Source organism: Micropterus salmoides, unplaced genomic scaffold (genome assembly GCF_014851395.1).
Source record: "Micropterus salmoides isolate LMB-PRFRI ecotype aquatic unplaced genomic scaffold, ASM1485139v1 Ms_hic_scaffold_7, whole genome shotgun sequence".
In the NCBI taxonomy this organism is placed as follows: Eukaryota; Metazoa; Chordata; class Actinopteri; order Centrarchiformes; family Centrarchidae; genus Micropterus; species Micropterus salmoides.
The window spans coordinates 24,293,635-24,313,158 of record NW_024044459.1 but is presented as its reverse complement, the minus strand read 5'-3'; the positions used below and the strand labels follow the sequence as shown (position 1 = coordinate 24,313,158).

The 19,524-nt window shown below is 39.4% G+C and overlaps 4 protein-coding genes across 4 annotated transcripts; 2 read left to right on the top strand and 2 right to left on the bottom strand.

The window, feature by feature from the left end:
* Window positions 1–174: 174 nt before the first annotated feature.
* cunh12orf65 (chromosome unknown C12orf65 homolog) lies at window positions 175–1,471 on the top strand. Its single transcript, XM_038702985.1, has 2 exons — window positions 175–644; window positions 1,072–1,471. Exons 1-2 carry the CDS (start codon window positions 378–380, stop codon window positions 1,300–1,302), a joined length of 498 nt encoding a protein of 165 aa, XP_038558913.1. The 5' UTR covers window positions 175–377; the 3' UTR covers window positions 1,303–1,471.
* An 803-nt stretch (window positions 1,472–2,274) lies between these two features.
* Window positions 2,275–6,669, top strand: kmt5ab (lysine methyltransferase 5Ab). Its single transcript, XM_038702984.1, has 8 exons — window positions 2,275–2,423; window positions 2,619–2,722; window positions 3,718–3,865; window positions 4,146–4,344; window positions 4,430–4,517; window positions 4,718–4,777; window positions 5,135–5,325; window positions 6,054–6,669. Exons 1-8 carry the CDS (start codon window positions 2,414–2,416, stop codon window positions 6,262–6,264), a joined length of 1,011 nt encoding a protein of 336 aa, XP_038558912.1. The 5' UTR covers window positions 2,275–2,413; the 3' UTR covers window positions 6,265–6,669.
* A 2,086-nt stretch (window positions 6,670–8,755) lies between these two features.
* Window positions 8,756–11,766, bottom strand: rilpl2 (Rab interacting lysosomal protein-like 2). Its single transcript, XM_038702983.1, has 4 exons — window positions 11,298–11,766; window positions 11,056–11,207; window positions 9,630–9,752; window positions 8,756–9,194 (listed from the first exon to the last, which is right to left on the bottom strand). Exons 1-4 carry the CDS (start codon window positions 11,589–11,591, stop codon window positions 9,173–9,175), a joined length of 591 nt encoding a protein of 196 aa, XP_038558911.1. The 5' UTR covers window positions 11,592–11,766; the 3' UTR covers window positions 8,756–9,172.
* Window positions 11,767–12,918: 1,152 nt separating this feature from the next.
* LOC119891378 (RILP-like protein 1) lies at window positions 12,919–19,253 on the bottom strand. The gene is made up of 8 exons (XM_038702980.1): window positions 18,275–19,253; window positions 16,711–16,861; window positions 15,637–15,755; window positions 15,246–15,518; window positions 14,918–15,115; window positions 14,274–14,434; window positions 14,086–14,181; window positions 12,919–13,741 (listed from the first exon to the last, which is right to left on the bottom strand). The coding sequence occupies exons 1-8, from the start codon at window positions 18,596–18,598 to the stop codon at window positions 13,648–13,650; spliced, it is 1,416 nt and encodes a 471-aa protein (XP_038558908.1). The 5' UTR covers window positions 18,599–19,253; the 3' UTR covers window positions 12,919–13,647.
* Window positions 19,254–19,524: the final 271 nt, after the last annotated feature.

Sequence of the window (19,524 nt, the reverse complement as noted above, 5' to 3'; positions counted from 1 at the left end):
ATCTACTAGAAAGAGTTTTTAAAGAAACTCAAACATACGCGTTCCTATTTTATTTTTTTTGCAGTTTCCTACCTGCTACAGACACACGATGGCGGCAGAGGGTCAACAAAGACCTGGTATACTGTGCACGAAGAAGAACACAACGACTGCCGATTGGTTGACTGTAACAGAAGCGTAGAAGAAGACATAGGAGAAGGCAGAAGATAAACACGAAGGCGCTACTGTGACCGTGGAAGAGACAGAAAAGTAGAATACAGTAGCCCTAATACTCTTAAAGGTAGACATATTTGGTAAAAGAACTGAAATTTCTGTGATTGGTGACCTACATCATAATGTAATGCGTTAAGTCACCAAAAAAACCCCACCTATTTAAAGAGATGTCGTTCATCAGCTGTATGTACAATGTGTCCAGTCGGGTCGTTTGGAGAGGTTCGCCCAGTGTCTCACCACTGCTGAGGCCCCTCCCGCCTGGACTGACATGGGTTTTGGCAGCCGGTAAAAAGGACCTGATGGACCTTCCTGTCCTGAATGAGGACGAGCTTGAAGAGCAGTTTGTGAGAGGGTCTGGACCCGGAGGACAGGCCACCAACAAAACCAGCAACTGCGTGGTGCTCAAGCACATACCCAGTGGGATTGTTGTGAAGGTTAATCTTATTTTTAAATTAATCTGTGTGTAACGTTCATCACTGTTATCTTGTCAGCCCACGTGTAATAGATATGTGGTGAGTAATGACCCAAAACAGATCAAACAAATCATTCTCACCTCAAGGCCCATATAGTATAGTGTTGCTGGTGCTTTTGATCATATTACATGATCTTCATTGACAAATGGCCAGTTGTCATGGAAATGTTGAAATGGAAAGACTTCTTGACGATGTTGGCTTAAAGGTTGAGTTTCACACTTTACTGAAGTCCTTTTGAGTGCCAAGAAAAATAGAGAAATGATGATGACCAAATGCTCCAACAGCTACTAAATGGATGGGGTGTTTTTTCTTTTTTTTTTCTTTCAAGCAAAGTTATGTGATTTACTAACCATGTTAATTTAAGATCTTTGGTCATTTTTTTCTGCAGTGCCATCAGACCAGATCTGTGGATATAAATCGAAAGCGCGCTCGGGACATTATGAGAGAGAAACTCGATGTTGCATACAAAGGAGAACTCAGTGAAGTTCTTGTAAAGAAGAAAGAGGCCGAGCTGAGGAAACAAGAGAAGAGGAGGAAGGCAAATGAAAATCTGGAGAGAAAAAGACTGTTTAAAGAAGCACTGGCTGCAGACTCCAAACCTGGAAATGACACTGTTTAAAATGTTTGTTTGTGTTTGTGTATAGAACGATAACATGAATACTTGAATGTTTAGCCTTTCATTTGTATAGCATCTTTAATACAATAGTACATCACACAGTACAAGAGAGAGGAAGATTTTTTACCAAAACTAAACTAATAAAATGATTGAATGGATGTCCAAAAAAGCATTCATATGAGTATGTGCTTGGGTAATTTAACTTAGATACAGATTTCTTTATTATTAGCATTTGGTGAGATAATTTCCCTTCACTCATTTCCTGTAAAATGTTAGTGTTAATATGTAGTCTTTGTGTCAGTTCTGAATGTGAAATTTGAAAACACTGATCAAACAAGTTAACTTATTTCAGCTGCATCAATGATATTTTTAACTGGATAATTTTCTTAGTCTAATATTTATCCCAGTTTATCATTAGATGTCAGCAAAAGCTCTCTAACTCTAACCTAAACCTAAAGGCTTGACCTGTCCTGCTGCCCCCCAGTCTATGCTATTGTCAGTTGTTCCACACATAGGCCTACACTTATATCAGTTACATGCAAAGACTATTGTTTGCCCTATGGCAGGCATATCTACAAGGTAAAGTGTAGTTTAAAAATATATGATTTTTTTTGCTGTAAATGGATTTTTATTTATTTATCCTGAATAATCTCCACGTAGCGTTATAGGGAATTTTAAATTCTACTCATTTAATCGATGGTGCTTTCTGCTCAGTATTTTATATACAAAAAAGCCTTGTTTTCTATGCCGAAGATTATTGAATAATAATAATAGCTTATTTAATTCAGTCAATCCTACTGAAATCAGTGTCTCTTTTGCAAGATAGACAGGAGTACATTGGATGAGAGTACGGCAGAGTTTTCGGTGGGGCACGTGTCTGTCTGAGAGGTCTGCCTTTGTGTGACAGCCAGAGCTGCGGCCAATGAGAGAACTACATTCATGCTCGTGCCCCTCCCATACGGATGAAACAGCCAATGAGAGGCGCAGTACGGTTTTTAAATCCACCAAGCTCTCACCGCACTACTCCGCAGCGTAGTGCTCTTATGTTTGTCGTTGCAGAGGCAGTGAACACAGAAAGTCCTCGTCCTCTCTGGATTTTTTTGTGGAAACTGACATGGCAAAAGGTAAACGTGTTGTTTCAGTAACTGTTGTATGCTACACAAGCCACAGTAGGAGCTAATGGCAAACGTTAGCTAGCGTAAATAGAGGGTTGTTTACAAATAAAACTCGCCGGCCGGTAATTGTCGGCTTTTGTGTGGCGTTGGGTGAGAAAGCAAAGCAATGCTTAACTTTTATTGTTTATTTATATGTTCATAAAGGAAAGAAAAATGTACTGAGAACCGACAAAAAGCCCGAGGACAGTGCAGAACATAAAGTCACCTCACGGAAAGAGACGAAGGAAAACAAACCAGCAGCTAACAAGGTGCGTTTTGTTATTAGGCTTTACGCCTTTGTGTTTGTCAAATAAAGTAACGTTAGAAAACCAACTAACATTGGTTCTTTCTCACGGTCTGTGTTAACACACCACCGAAAGGTTACTGTGACGGGTGCCTCCAGCTTGTCACTTTTCTGTTACAGTGAACTAAACCACACTGCAGGAAGCTTCGTGTTTATAACGGACGTCTTTACTTGCATTTGAGGCTTTTACGTTAAACATGTCGAAGCTGTGCACTGCCCCTTCCAACCTTGATGTAGAAATCAAGTGTACTAATAGACAGACCATAGCTATTGGTTTAGGGTATGTAGTGGAGCTTAATCCTAAGCGTTTGAGATGCAAACATGTTTCATTGACACTAGAGAAATTGCTTAATGAGCAGCACATGACATATGGCCCAAACTACATTCTGTCTGATTTTATATATTAAAAAAATACATTTTAATATGTCTGTACATGACACTGGTTGTGTACCTGAACATTTTGTCAATATTCTATCCAGTTCTGAAGTGGTGAAATTCTCACCAGCTTGCAGTTTGTAAATAGTTTTCTGGATCCAATGAGCTTTTTAAGGAAACTGTTTTTTGTACACACACACACACACACACACACACACACACACACACACACACACACACACACACACACACACACACACACACACACACAAAGTGATCCAAAGAGAGTGAACTGAACAGGAGCAACTTGCCTCTACATTCATCTTGTCTTGAATTCATGCATGCTGTGATTGGGTGGGAGCAGTAATAAAGACATTTAATACAATCTAAACACAGCCTTATAAAATAAGACCTCATTTATTTCATATTACTGTATATTACTGCATAGTACTGCTAACCCTAGTTAGGTGATTGTGATGTAACTCCTTAAGTTTACTCCTGTGTATGGTACAATATAAGATCCCCCCCCCCCCCCCCCCCCCCCCCCACCCCCCACCAAGGTAAATACATCTTTGTTTTTTGCAGGATTGCGTAGGTACAGTGCCATCAATTTTTCAGAGTTTACGGAGTCCAAAAAAACCGAGATCCCCGCTGAGTGATGGTTCAAGCATGCTGATCCAGGAAGGAAATGAATCTGAGGCAACTACTCCTGACATGTCAAAGCTGAAAAAAGGTGAGTAGTGAGTACCTATTTAACTTAAATCATTCTACTCCACTAATCTGAAATGCTGTTTAGTCTTTTTTTATTACTTGTGATCTCTCAGCTATTTTGCTATTAACCCCTGCGTTACTGTATGGTCAGCATATTGTGTACCACAGAAAAAATATCCTGTGAATGGTAGCAGTGTTCACTGACCACTCTCTTATGACACTAGTTAACAGTGTTTTGTTTTTTTGAAGGATCTTCACTGTCTTGATTATGTCAATTTCATTCTGTTTCTTCCTCATTTTAGACATGCCTGATGAAATAAAGTCTGAGAGTTGTGAGCCCAAAGAGCAGAAATCTGAAATGGCCTGTCTCAGTCATGGAATAAGAGAACAAGTAGAGCAAAAAGAGTCCACGACACACACAGATACCAGGTCTGCAGCAGACATCAAAGTTTCAGCATCCAAAACACGGAGTAGAAATGGCCGTAAAGTCAGGGCAAAAAAGTGAGTGCAGAAAAGACATCAGTGTACATTTATATAAAAAAATTTGCTAATAACCTCATTACTTTGATAATGTCTCTTCTTTCAGGACGGAGAATAAAGCTCCCCAAAACAGAAAGGTCACAGACTATTATCCCATCAGACGGAGTAACAGAAAAACTAAGGCAGAGTTAAAGGTCTGTATAAAAATGCTTTCTGTGTTGTATTAACTGTAAGTAATGGGAGAAAGCAGTTTCCACCAAGTTAATACAGTGTCATTTTGTACCTGTCGTTCTTTACATATTCATATTTATTTGCTTATTTTGTTTTTTTTGTTTCTATAAGGAATAATGCAATCTTGCCATAAAAAAGTTTGACTTACTCAAATTGTTGACAGAATGAAGAACACAGACACCTCGATGACCTGATAATGAATGGCATTGAAGAAGGAATGCAGGTAACGGCTGACTGGTTTAAATGTACGGTGCCGTGTTTCAAAGCTCGGCAATGATCAGGCAAGAGAGTAGCATATTGTATATTTAACTACCCTTCAGTATTGTAAATATTTTTTGTAAGCAGTGTGTTTTTGTTTGTTTTTTTAAAAAAAAAAAACTTGTAGGAACAACATAATTTATCAGTGGTCTTTAAAAGTAGAACTCTATATTTTGATGCTGATTTTAGAGTATTGTGTACATTGGCAGTATTATTCCTAAATGAGTAATATTGATTTTGGAAAGTAGAACAGTGGTAAAGCAACGGCACACCTACTAATTCATTTGAACTTCACACTTTGTTGGTTTTTGTATGTTGACAGGTCAAACACATAGAAGGAAAAGGAAGAGGGATATTTGCCATCAAGAGCTTCAAAAAGGGAGAGTTTGTTGTGGAGTACCATGGAGACCTACTGGAACTACCCGAGGCTAAAATGAGAGAGGCCAAGTACGCTCAGGATCCCCAAACAGGCTGTTACATGTACTATTTCCAGTATCAATCTAAAACATACTGGTAAGTCCAAACGCCACCACATCGAAATAGGATTGACACAAGGTTTCACACTTCATTTCTTTTCCCTTCAACTTTCTGGGAAAAATACATTTTTAACTGCACACCGGGGGGGGGATTTTCTAGGACAAAGTGCACATTTTGTTTTGCACAACATTTCTATAAAATTAGTTTGGATGTGGCGCCCTGGTGGCTTAGTGGTCGAGCATGGTTTGTTGCATGTCATATTCCTCTCTCTTCCCATGTTTCCTCTGTCTGCTGGTCCTCAAAAAAAAGAAGAAAAAATGATAATCACCTTTTTAAAAGGGTTAGTTTTTTTTTTTTAGTTTTTATGGAAGAGCAACATCTTACATATCATGTACTGTCTTCTAGGGTTGCATCTAATCTATTAGATAATCTTATTCATTGTTGATGAATCTGTCAAATTTTATTTTTTTCAATGAATTTATTGGTATATACAATGTCAAATGTTGATCTGTGTTTCCCACGCCTAAGATGATTGGCAATATCTTTGCAATCATTGTCTTAGAAAACATTCACCCCACTGACTTAACGTGAGGAAAAACAGACTTGGACTGTCTTAGAAAATTAGTTCTTCTAATAAGCGGTCTCAATGTTTATAGATATTTCCTAGGTGTCATTAAGATTGCAGTAGGCTTGAAAATGGACTGACTTGTGTGTTTAAAACCTGTCTTGTTGTGACAATTTAATCTTTGTTTTACACATTACAGTGTGGACGCTACAAAGGAAACAAGCCGTCTTGGAAGACTGATTAACCACAGTAAAACAGGCAACTGCCAGACTAGACTTCACGCCATCGATGGAAACCCTCATCTGATCTTGGTGGCTTCCAGAGACATCAAAGCAGAGGAAGAGCTGCTGTATGACTATGGTGATCGGAGTAAAGCCTCAGTCTTGGCTCACCCTTGGCTCAAATACTGAAACCTCAACAACAGAAAGTTCATATTTCAGATGAATTGGTGCTCTCTGCTGTCCTGTTCAATTTTATGCAAAAGATGCTAGAGATGAGCAGTCCTCAAAATGCTTTTTTATTAAGTATATAAACCATGTCTGTCTTAAATGGAGGCTAATGCTTCAACTCATGAGGTTATTTTTATTTTTTTTGTTGAAACAGTTGTTTTTATCATGCTTTTTATGTATATTTTTAATCTAATTGTAGCAGATTGACACACACGTAAAGTATTTCTCCTGGATAAGTAATGTTTGACATTGTCTTACAAAAGGAAACCCCCTTTTGTAAGGAATATAATTGACCATTCAATTTCACTATTGTAAATTACATGTGCTGTAAATTGAGGAATAAAACTTGAGTTTTCATTCCAGCTATAGCGTGACTAATGATGGAGATCTGAGAAACATGAAATCTGGTGCATTAAGGTGTGTGTGTGTGACACACACACACACACAGACAGTAAAAATCTCCTCCAAGCCATATCTCCTACTGTGGTCCCGACAATCACTCGTGATAAATACTTCTCTGGCTTCAGGAACCTTCCTGACCACTTTCAAAAGGGCTTGGGTTACACCCTTGCTCAAAAAGCCCTCACTTGACCCAACTCAAGTTGAGAACTATCGACCAGTGTCTCTTCTACCTTTTTTATCAAACTATTGAACAGGCAGTATTCAAACAGGTCTCAGAGTTCCTCTCACAGAATGACCTCCTAGATCCATATCAGTCTGGTTTTAAGAGTGCCCACTCTTCTGTCTGTAACAGAAGCCCTAAGGTCAGCTAAAGCTGCAGCCCAATCCTCGGTTCTTATCCTGCTTGACCTATCAGCTGCCTTTGACACAGTCAACCACAGGATCCCACTATCCGCTCTTTCAGCAATGGGCATCTCAAGTAAAGCACCCCTGTGGTTCAAATCCTACCTCTCGGGGCGTTCCTACAATGTTTTGTGACAAGGACAATTATCCTCCTCCCACTGCCTCTCCACAGGGGTGCCCCAAGGCTCAGTGCTTGGGCCCCTTCTCTTCTCAATTTACACCACCTCACTGGGCCAATCATTCGCTCGCATGGCTTTTCTTACCACTGCTACGCAGACGATACGCAACTCTACCTATCCTTCCCGCCAAGCGATCCCACCATCTCGGCGCAGATCACGGACTGTCTATCAGACATATCTGCATGGATAAAGGCTTGCCATCTTAAACTAAGACTGAACTCTTGGTCATTCCAGCCAAGCAATCTATCCACCATAACATCAAACTACAAACTGACTCCGCAACCATCACTCCAACCAAGGTGGTGAGAAACTTGGGTGTCATGATTGATGACCAGCTGTCCTTTTCAGGCCATGTTGCTGCTGTCTCTCGGTCATGCCGCTTTGCTCTATACAACATAAGGAAAATCAGGCCCTACCTCACTCAGTACGCCCCCCAGCTTCTGGTACAGGCCATGGTTATGTTACAGTTATGGTCGACTATTGCAATGCCCTCCGAGCAGGTCTTCCAGCTTGTGCAGTGAAACACTTACAAATGGTTAAGAACACAGCAGTGCGTCTGGTTTTTGACCAGCCCAAAGAACTCATGTCACTCCATTACTCTGTGACCTCCACTGGCTCCCCATGGCCTCCAGAATCAAATTCAAGTCACTAATGCTTGCATACAGAGTGACTACTGGGTCTGCACCCATCTACCTAAACTCCATAATACAAACTTACGTTCCTTCTCGGCTGCTACGCTCCTCCAACGAACGCCGCCTGGCTCTGCCATCCCTTCACACAAAGCAATCTGAGTCCCGGCTATTCTCTGTGACACCACGATGGTGGAACGAGCTACCACACGCCATCAGAGCAGGGGCGTCCCTCTCTAACTTCAAGAAGCTCTTGAAAACTCAACTCTTCCTTGAACACTTCCTCTTATAACACCTCTAACTCCTAACCTCTAACATGCACTTCCTGTGCTCTTCTTCACAATGATCTTGTACTGATTGCACTTTTGTGTTTTGATTGCATTTTTTGCACTCTTACTTCCTTCCCTAGGTATTTACCCCATTGATGTGATATGTACTATGAGCTCTTACTAGTATGTATTGTCAGTTGTAGATCTGTATTTGATGCTCTGTTGACGCTTGTATGTTGTTCCTCAAATGTAAGTCGCTTTGGATAAAAGCGTCTGCCAAATGAGTAAATGTAAATGTACTGTGTGATTCATCCAGTCACTATCTCAATATAGAAGCCTACATTAACACTCAGGTATAGGACTTGAGTAACAGGGATTATGCCTTTTATAATTAAGCCCTAAATCCTTAATATCCTGTTATTGGTGTGTTTAAAGTCAAGTGATGCTGTTGTTCATCTGTCTGCTGTGATTTGTCTACTTTGACTTGAAATCACAACATGTAATATTAATGTGAAATAACACATAAGCTTTTAAAATACTGAACCCCAGAAAAGAAACATACTATTTAAAATGTTATTCTTTTAAATTTATTTGATAGCTGACAGTTGAGTTACAGAAAATGTGTTTTAGATTACTGGACCCCCATGAAGCCCCTTGACTTAATTTTGATTTATAAAAAAAATGCATTTTAAGCCTATAAATAACTTCATTTTGAGTTAATACATACAAGAGACTCTCCAACACTACTAAGAGAAATACTTTCCAGTTTCATATCTTCACAAAACATTCCACATAATATCTTTCTACTCAGGAAACACTATATTACTATACACCATCTTAGGTAAAAAATACCAGTTCAAAATACACAGCTTGTTAGACTGACAAATACACATTGTAAAAATAGTCAATATAAAAGTGGTTAACTGATGAGAGTGCAGACAAATACTGTTTGTCTTCTTACATGGTCCGTTCTTGGGAAAGGTTTTTCTTATTTTCGCCTGAATGAAAACCTATAAACAGAAAAAATAGTTAAAGCAAGTGGTGTGAACATGGAACAAGTAAAACTGCTCAGTGCCAGAAAGAAACACTGAGTCATGGCAGACTGTAATTACTGACAGCAGCACTAGTTTGGCAGACACACTGCCAATTTCCAACTTCTTTCCTTCTCTCATTCAGTGCTCACACAAACATCCTCAGCATCAGCATGAATTCACTTGGTCACAAGTATATCATTAGGAGATAGCAGACAGGCTGTGAGAACAATCTCCCAGCTAGCTTACTCCAACATCATGTGGTTGCTGCTGAAAATGTTCCTGAAACCTTGCCATCTGATGTGTACAGCTAGAAATAAATGTTTAAATTACTTTGGGCTACTTCTTTAAGATTATTTCTTTGTTGTCTGCACATTCTCATGACTGTATTTAGCGATCCCGCCTGTTACTCACAGTTTGCCTATGGTTGTCCTCTCCTCTTTTGCACCATTTATTGAGGCTGGACTGTGCTCTGTAGCTGCTGGTGTCTCCAAATCCACTTCCACCATGGCTGGTTCAGCCTGTGGCAAAATCCCACTGCAGAGGAAAGGAGAGCTTCATAGTCACTGAGAATATTTTGTGTAAAGGTGTCGTGCATCAAAAATAGGTGTACAACTAAATCCACACTGTGAAGTTGGAGCTATTTATGATATTGAATTATTCTCTTCCCCTACTAGAACCAGTGTTGTTATTTAAAAAAATTAAAGTAGTAATGAAATGGGAGACTAATTTCAGCTTTATATCATCAGCACAGTTCATTTGTACTGCTGATATTTGCAAAATCAGCTGAAATGCGGTAGAAATTTATTTCGGAATTACATATGTCACATTAGCAACATAATAAAATTGCTTTTTTGAAAACCAGTGGATTATATTATATTGTATGTATTTATACTAGAGCAGAGTATATTATATTATATTAAATGATTCTGTATGAGTAATGACATGGGTAGGATAATACTGGGCATTGGGGCCCATTAAATAAAAATATTGTTAGATGTGTACTAATATTAATATTGTCAGTGAGTCTACTAGTAGACCTACAGATGGTTTTTAACAATCTGTCATTCTTAAGGAATTTATTTACCATCTTAAATTAGGGCTGCACAATTAATCAAAAATGTTATCCAAATGGCAGTATGGTCAAGTGCAATATCCAAATTGCAGGAGCTGCAGTTCTTTTTTTTTTATGAAGGTAAATGTGTGACAAAACAGCATTGTAATGAAGTACTGTAGTGCTGCAGAGATGACCTGGCCCACAAATTCTCCAGATATAAGAAAACTTGTTTGTTTGGTACAGACCCTAACAAATGTCCCATCATCATGACTGTAATAAATTTTTCAGTGAAAATTAAAATTGAATTGTTTAAAAAGTTATTATTCCCACTGATCGTGAATCATACCGCAAATCGTAATTTCTGTCAAAATAACTGCAATACATATATTGTTTATCTTAAAACATGAACAAGTTGTACAATTTAAATCAACATTTTGACATTGGAGTAACACATTAGGACTATTAGCTACACTTAAACAATCTGGTGTAGTACTGCAATTACATTCTGCTTTTGAGAAGCATATGTTCAGGTTTTGTTTTTGTTTTTTTCAGTGTGTCAGAGAGGTGTTGATTTAATTATATGGTCATTTGTGAAGCTGTAGTTAGTGGTGGATTACATTATAGTGAGGTGATCTGTCCTCATCGTGTGTATAAAAATGGAGGTGGACCACACATTGCAAACATATTACATTATAATGCACTTTAAGGAAAGAGGTTACATGATGGATGTTGAACCTTTGTTTGAGTCCTAGCTGAGAGTGAACTTTACGCTCAGTTGCTCACCTCTTGTACAGCTGAAGCTCCTCCTGGGCGACCATGAGCTGAGCCTTCAGCTGGTTCCTCTCCTGCAGGACCTCCTTCAGCTCCTGCATGGTGAAGCGCGGTCTGTTGGGGTCTGTCAGGTCCACCAACAGCTGGTTTGGTCCCACCGTTTGCTTTGATGGCACACAGGGGGAGAAAAAATCACTTCTAAACGTCCACTTGTGTCTGACAAGAACTTGTCAACCAGGCGATGTAAGACTCACCGTGCCCTGCCCAGAGGAGCTCTCCTTGATGATCCTGTCCAGCTCACTCTTCAAGTTGTCCCGCTCCATTTTCAGCTCCTCCAGAGACAAGTTGTATTTGTTGACCAACGTCTCGAACATTTCCAGCACGCGGACTATCCTAAACTGTAAATCCGAGACTTCTTCGCCCGTGCTGCTTATTTTCAACAAATCTCGCCCGATTACATACGAAATGTCATACACATCTTCAACCGTGAGCTCAAACGCGTCCTTCTCGAAAGCCAAGGCTGGCGACGACTCTTCAACGAACTCCATGGCGGCGAAACGATAAAAACACCGGAATAAAGCAAACTTTTCTCTGCCAGCTACTACCAACAAAACTCTATAAACAGCGCTTTCTTTCTTGTTGTCTTCGCTTCAACACATTTACTGGCAGAAGGTTACTAACTTCCAGAGCAGCAGCACTTCCCCCATCACTCACCCACCAATGACACGACTCGTTGGACAGCAGAGAGGAGGGCAAAGTATCCTAGAGACAGGTGAGTACAAAGATCGTGTACGACTCAAGATGACTCCCTCAACACTCTCGATCGAACTTCGTTTTTCACGTTTAGAGAAAGCAGGTTTTGCACTTGTCAGGATCAGGTGAGAAAGCACGTGCTTTTACGTGTTTACAGACTATTGCTATTCTGAAATGGTCAAAACTTGAACCCACTTTTTCAAAACTCTTCATACAGTCTGCGTCACCGACATGCATCTTGGCCCAACAGTTCATCTCACCTCCAAATCTTACTCAGACCACCAAAACACTTCATACATGTCTCAAAATAAGCTCGACCATAACACTGGCTACAATTCTCACTCAGGAAGGTTGCTCATAACACATGGACTTGAAGTGATGAATGTTTATCTTTGAAGTTTGAATGATTTTTCACATAAATTAATATTTACTTAAAGAATAACATAATTTCACTTTATTGACTGTAAATATGTAACAAGAATAAAACAGAAATGCATAAATTTGCTTCAGTATCCTTTACATTATTCTTTTCTATAGTAATTTAAAAGTTCAAACAAAAAACTGTACCAGTAACACTGGTACTTCAGACACAATGACCACACTGCTTGTAAATATCAACCCCTGAACCAAATCTGCTAAAATGCAAGCTCATTTCCTGCTTTACATTCAGATTGTAGTTCAAAACCATTTTTTTCAAAACACTCCACACAGTTCTCTATGCAAATTTATGTAAATATTCTGCTAAGATTTTCTATATATTTCTGCTTGGTTACTAAGAAAATGCAGTATATTTGCCATCATTCTGTTTTTGATGTTTAAACAGTTTTGGACAAAATCAAAATTCAAAATGTGCTGCAAATATATAGTGTTATATATAAATATATAGTGTAGTGCAGGTGGTGAAGTATATTTTTTGTTATAACCTATTTTCTATAAGTTTGTATTCATTAGAGTGAAATGGCCCAGGAAAGATTCTTACCTACACAAAATGATGTCTATGTAATACTATTAACTATCAAAACTGGGAAAATTCATTTTAAGGACATGAACATGACCTCTACGACATCTAGCATATTTGTCGTAGCCATATTAGTATTTGATAGTAACTCAACAAAAACATTCAAAAGTTGAAAAATAAAACTTTATTACTATTTATTATTCTGAACAAGCATTATTTTACAGATGCAACCCAACCCAGCACATATTGTTTGTTAGGACATGTTTTTACAGTACTCATTGTTGGAATAGGTTTCTTCTGGTATTTTACCAGTATGATTGTACTACTCTAAGTATAAACCACAGAGTGTGGTGCCAGACTGTAGTGGTGCAAGTACACACTAACATCCGCTTTTCATCAATTCAGTGCTGGCACTAAGCACATGATCTTAAACAGTCTCTTACTGGAAAACAGAGGAACATGATCATCCAGCTCATTCACTGCAACTTACTTTGCCATCAGATACATCTTAACATCACTTAAACACACACAAATGTGCCATTTATGAGTCTTACGGCAGCTGGACACATTATTTAAAGACTGCTGAAGAACTTGAAAGTGCTTGTTAAAACTCTATTCATACTCTCGTACCCTGAGAGGTCATAAATACACATACAAGTGCTCAGGCATTAGCCACATTTACTTTGGTTCATTTAAAGCCTTTCTCAAGTTAGCTAAAATTCTACCAAAATATATTTTAAAAGTTGACACCAGTCGTGACAACAGTGGTTCATTCATCACAGTTTAAAGTGTATAAACATCTTACAGATTTAGTTTAAAATGACCAAATAATGAAGCCATTAAACCAATTCCTGTAAATATATCTTTGACAAACTGAGAATTTTAACACAAGGTCATACAGAGGAAAGAAGTATTCTGATTGGCAACAACGTGGGGTCATCTGCAATCAAACCGGCTGCCACCATCGGCATAATGGCAGTGAAGATCCTGATGAAAATGGAAACGGTGACAATCAGAATAATGATATGTTTAGAGTTAGAGAACACAACAAGCATCAGCAGTATTATTATCAGTATTATATTGTATGTTGTGACCCTCACCTTTGACATCTCATTAGATACGAAACAAAGCTCTAATTGTTTTAAAGTAAAATCATTTAAGGTTGTCTGATGACGTTTGTAAGAGACATTATGTTGATAAATTACACCAATGGAGTGTCACAGGAGAAATTAACACACGGCAGTGAAGCGCTGGCCCTCTTGACAAGTGCAAAGGTAAACCTTGGTGAATGAAGAAAAGTGTGCGAGAGTCGTGGCAAACTCTTTACTCACAAGCGTCTAATTCCTGATTCAGGCTGATCAGTCGAACTGGAGTATGGCGCAGGAGATGGAGCACAAACAATGGAGCTGACATCCTCAAACTCCTCACTGAGGAATATGGGTGATGCAACGGTTAAATTTGCGCATCAGTTATATGCAATTAAGATCTGTCCAGTCTTAATTTTGGAAAGAAATCGTACCTTTTGTAATATGCCAGTTCTTCCTGTAGCATGAACACTTGGGCCTTGAGTTCATTCCTCTCCTGAAGGACATCTCGCAATTCCTGCAAGGTGAAGCGAGGTTTTTCTGACTCGTCCTCCAGGCTGTCTGCTCCCTCCTCTGTCTCTGTATCAGCTGACACCTTCAGCAGTCAAAACACACATTCAGCATTTCTCCCTGCACAGAATGGCCACACACTGACACTAATAATGCAACGGGTGGCTTTGTTTCGACTACCTAAAATAGTAAAGGTACCCTGTAGAGTTATGGCCACTAGTGATGTTGTAGAGCAATGTTTTGATAAGCAGATCGCTGTACAGAAGCACACCACAAGGGTGTAAGGGGGGTAACAGCAGAGTGGTTATTCATATCAATAGCTGGCAGAAAATAAGAAGTAAAATGCTGTAAGCTGGTGTAACTAAAGCAGACTTAAAAACAAAACAAACAAAAGCTTTTGCAAATGTGTCACAGGGCAAAAAATGTGTTCAAGACTCACCAGCATGACAGTTATAATGCTTTGTGTTTATTGTAAATAGTCGTATCTCTTTGTGTTTATTATAAATAGTTGTGTCTCTACTATAATCACAGTAAAACTATGCACAGGGGAGGGTTAAGCAGGTGTTACCAGTAACAATGCTGTTTTGTCCTCATCATCGTCACCCTCTTCCTCATAATTTTCTCTGTTTGACGAGCTCCGGAGAGGGGAAGGACTCTTGTCACACTCAAAGCAGTTCGCCAGGAAGTCAGAGTCCCCTCCACACTCCACCCACACTGAATCTGGTTTGATGGAGTTGGATGGTGAGGCGGCGGCTGCTGCTGAAGACTGGATTGGTAAAACAAAACCACTTAGGCACTAGAAAACCTGCCAGATTTTATGAACTATAGAGAAACATAATTTCAACCTAATTATATTCATGGTTTACACCCTATTGAAGATAAGTCCTTTTCCTTACGGTCATCTGTGGTGATGGAGGTGATGACATCCCAGATCTGGCAAGAGAGGTTTCTTCTATGTCAGTGACCTCTCTCAGGTCCCACCCCCGGAGCTCCTTTCTCAGCCTCGTGACCTCCAGCTGCAGAGCCTCCAGGTCCTGCTGCTGTGCCTGGGCTGCAGCTTCCAGCTCAGCCCTCTGCTGGATCAGTGCCTTGCCCTGACCCTCCATCACCCCCATCCTGTGACGAAGGTCCTGGTTAATTTTTATCAGCCGATGCTGCTGCATCTGGAGCTACAGTTGAGTAAAAAGTCATATTATGACTTCACAAAATCTGCTCAAAGGAAGTAAATTGCAAACTAATATAAATAGTTTGTCAGGTGTATGTGCTGTGTATGTTCTAAATCCTCACTGCCTCAACATCCTCGTTTTTCAGTGTCAGCTCGTGGTCTTTAGCCCGGATTTCATCCCTCTGCTTATCCACCAAGTCTTTCAGCTTCTTCATCACCTGACTCTCCTTCTCTGACATTCCTGTGGTATCAGAGAAAAAAACACAGAAAAATGTTCATGCAACATCAATGCAATCTAACAAGAGGCTGCCACACCATTAAACAGAAAAGTGGTTTTTCTATTTTAGTGCGTGTGAAGGTGTGAGTCTTAAGTATTTTCGAAACCACACTTCTTTTTTTTTTTTATTAATTTCTTAATTTCAAGTTGATTGCCACAGTGTATCAAAATGAAGTAAAACTAATGGCTGACTAAAAGGTAGGAAATCACTCTGAAAAGTTATGGTAATCTTTGGAAAATTGTCATCAGTAATGTAAAATATACACAGTTTCAGTTCAGTTCAAACCACTAGTACTTCAAAACCTGGTCTCTTAAAGACTTACAGAGACGTCTTCGTGGTATATAAGCATCTGTAACACCTTGAATGTATTTTATTTCTAGACAAATAATTTGTCAGTAAGCAGACTAATCATATCATGCAGTACCCATTCAATTGGATGTACGTGTTTATAAGCAGTGTATCTGTACTGTTGCCTTGACTGTTAAGTATAGCTGCAGCCACCATGAAAGTCTCACACAAGAGCAAATATTTTGGTCTGCTTCAAAAATAGTCTCCTTTACAAGCCCCTGACTGGCTCTCTTCTTGGCCTCCTTTTTCATGTCAACATAAAAGCATGCAGCATATACTGTGACTACACAGGGTAAATATGTGTGACACACAGCAGATGATTGATCAGCGCAACGCAAATAATTCCTGCAATGCAATAAATATTGGCATGGTATCGGATTGGTAAGTCCATATCACCATATAATTTGAACATGAAAATTTCAAATTAAAGCCTCAATGGAGGCTGAGAATTTTTCATTTTTATTATTCCACTAGAAAAGTTGAAAAAATCTAAGGAGAATAATATGTAAAAAAGAATAAACCCTTCCTGTCCCATAAATCAACCTGGGTTGAGAGCTGCAGATAACCCACCCTCCTGTTTCTGCAGGTCTTCCTCTGGTACAGGGGACTCTTTGAGAGAGATGGTGGCTAACAGCCTCTTGTTCTCTGCCTGAAGCTGAGTGATTTGAGAGAGCAGGTCCTGGACTTCTCCTCTCAACACATCCTCCACCATCTCCAACTCCTGAGCATATGAAATAATAAAAAAAGAATCTGCACAGAGTACTAGGTATTTGTTTGAAAAGAGTTGCTCCATGAACACCAATGAGGGCATGACAAAGTCAACAACACTTAATGGGGCAATGGGGCGAGTTCAAAGGTCAAAATTTCAAAGGGAACGCCCCCTTAAGTCAGAATCCCGACTTCGGAAGTCGGGAGAATCGCACTACCCCGACTTTGTGATCCAAGATGGCTGTCGGGGTATCAACAGTTAGTGAAAGCTCTAGTTTATACTGTTTATTAGCACTTCTGTGTACTTGTGTCTCATATAAATGTTCGTACACAAAGTGCTGTCCAACAGCTGTATGTGGTCGTGTTGCTACAGTGTTTAGTATGAGTAAATACCGCACAATGCGTTTTTTTAATCAACCGGCGTATCAATAGCTAACCTGGCTAGTTGTAAACAACGGCTGGCTGAGCAAGGTTTTCTGACTTGTTAACTGGAACGCCGTCAACTTGGGTGTGACGTCATTCCCAGCTCCGACCTCCGACTTCCGAGGTAAATGGAACACACCATTAATACACTATATTAAACTAATGTACCGTAAAACTTCAATTAAAAGCCTAGTCCCAATCAGAAGCCTGTCCCTTCTACTGGCCTGGTGTAGCTACATGTTTTGACTAAAAAAAGGCAGGTCTCAATTAAAAGCATGGTCTGGTTTTTATAGAAATTCTCTGCATGCATAAAGCCCACGGGGTTGCCTGCTTGAGCTAAGCTGCTTAGATCACACATACAAATATAAATGTTTAAACTTTAGTCAATATGGACATCATTAGATCGTAGGATTCTCCACAATATAATGTTTAATTCATTTTGTGGAAACAATGTATTATTCATTCAAATTTACCAGCTTGGTAAAGACATTAAAGGCCTGCCCATATAAAAACTCCTGCCCCAAATATAGGCAGTGTAAGTTTAGTGATTTAAGTAAATAAAACCCAGGCTATTAATTTATGTTTTACGGTAATTATAGTATACTATACTATAATTATAATATATAATTAACTATACTAAGTATTAAAAATAGCGCTAAATTGAGTTATTGATAAGTCAGTAATTGCCAGAAAAGTACTCAATGGTAGTTAATTGTTCAGCAATTTAAATAAAATATTTTTCTAGTTTAGGCATTTCTGCTTTTTTCTGTTTCATCATAATTAACTGATTAACGTTACCTTTAGGTTTTTCCACTGTTGGTCTGACAAAAAGAACACTTTTGCTAATGTCAAAACATAGTTACCTTGAAACATGTAGGTCACACCACACATGCACAGTGGCAGACAGACAGGTAGACAAAGGGAGCACAACCAGGTAACCACACAAGTAGACAGACAGATAATAAAGAGACAGGCAGTTAGGTTGACATGAACACACACAGACCTTCTGGTGCTTTCTCTCCTGCTTGTATCTGTCGCTCCGCTCCTGCCGCAGCCTATCCAGCTCCCTCCGCAGCTCCTCGGCCTCCTGTCCGGCGGCTCCGCGGCTCACCAGCGCCTCCAGCAGCTCCAGGACCCGCACCACTTTGGGCACCACCCCGACCAGAGACTCGCACCCAAACCTGTCGATGATCCGCTCAAACTCCTGTCCGAGCACCGCCGCTATGTCGTACACATCCACAACGGTCAGCTCCGCCGCGGGTCTGTCCAGCGCTGACATGACGCAGGTTTCCATGTCTGTCCTGTCTTTTATTTTCACCTCTGACATTCAACATATCTCTATTTCCTCCGACACCCTGAGTAGACTCACATTTGCTGTGGAGAAGCTTGCGTGCGTGAACATGGACTGAACTTGTTTTAGTTTGTTGACCGTTTAAACTCCCGACGCAGTTTTATTTTTCATGCTGCCTTCAAAGCCCTCGTGAAAACTCGTACATGTTACTGTCAACGGTCATACATATCACCCTAGCGCATGTTCAAGTCAGTAACTGCTTCTCAAAGTCACAGAAGCATCACGAACTTTATAAAGCAACTAGTGTATACTGTAAATAAGAAAGCTTCGTTTGGGGTGGCTGCTGCCTAGTGTTTGATTCAGATAAGCTAAACGACGTACCAGTTAAAAAGACATACGGCAAAGACACCGGCTGATGGTTGCACAGCAGCGCTCAATGTTGTCGTAGAGACAAATAATCAGAATTTATTAACAACCATAGACTGTATATAAAAAGTTAACAAGTTTAATAAATCCTCATATTTACAGTCGCTCCTGAAGGCAGCAGCCCTCCCTCCACGTTGATTCAAAGTCCTACTGCGCATGTCATGATATTACTAGTTCATTACCATCTATGCCCATCATTAAGCTTTTAAAATATCTCACCGCTTGGCACTTGAGGTACGTGCGGCCTATAATAATAAATAAATAAAAATAATAATCTTTAGACAAATGGTATTTATTAAAATATTAATGTCTTAAACGGCAAATTAATTTATTGGTAGGAATATAAAACCAAGAGAATATTTCACTTAACTAATTTTTAGCTACTAATACAACCTTACATCTAGTATTGCATAGTAATTTAATAGAAATAAATCAGTTTTAGTTATCAGCTGTTAATACAGTTGACTATGGTTAATCCTACAAGCTTGACAAAATAGTTTTGTTTAACCTCATAATAGTATATAACCTATTCAAGA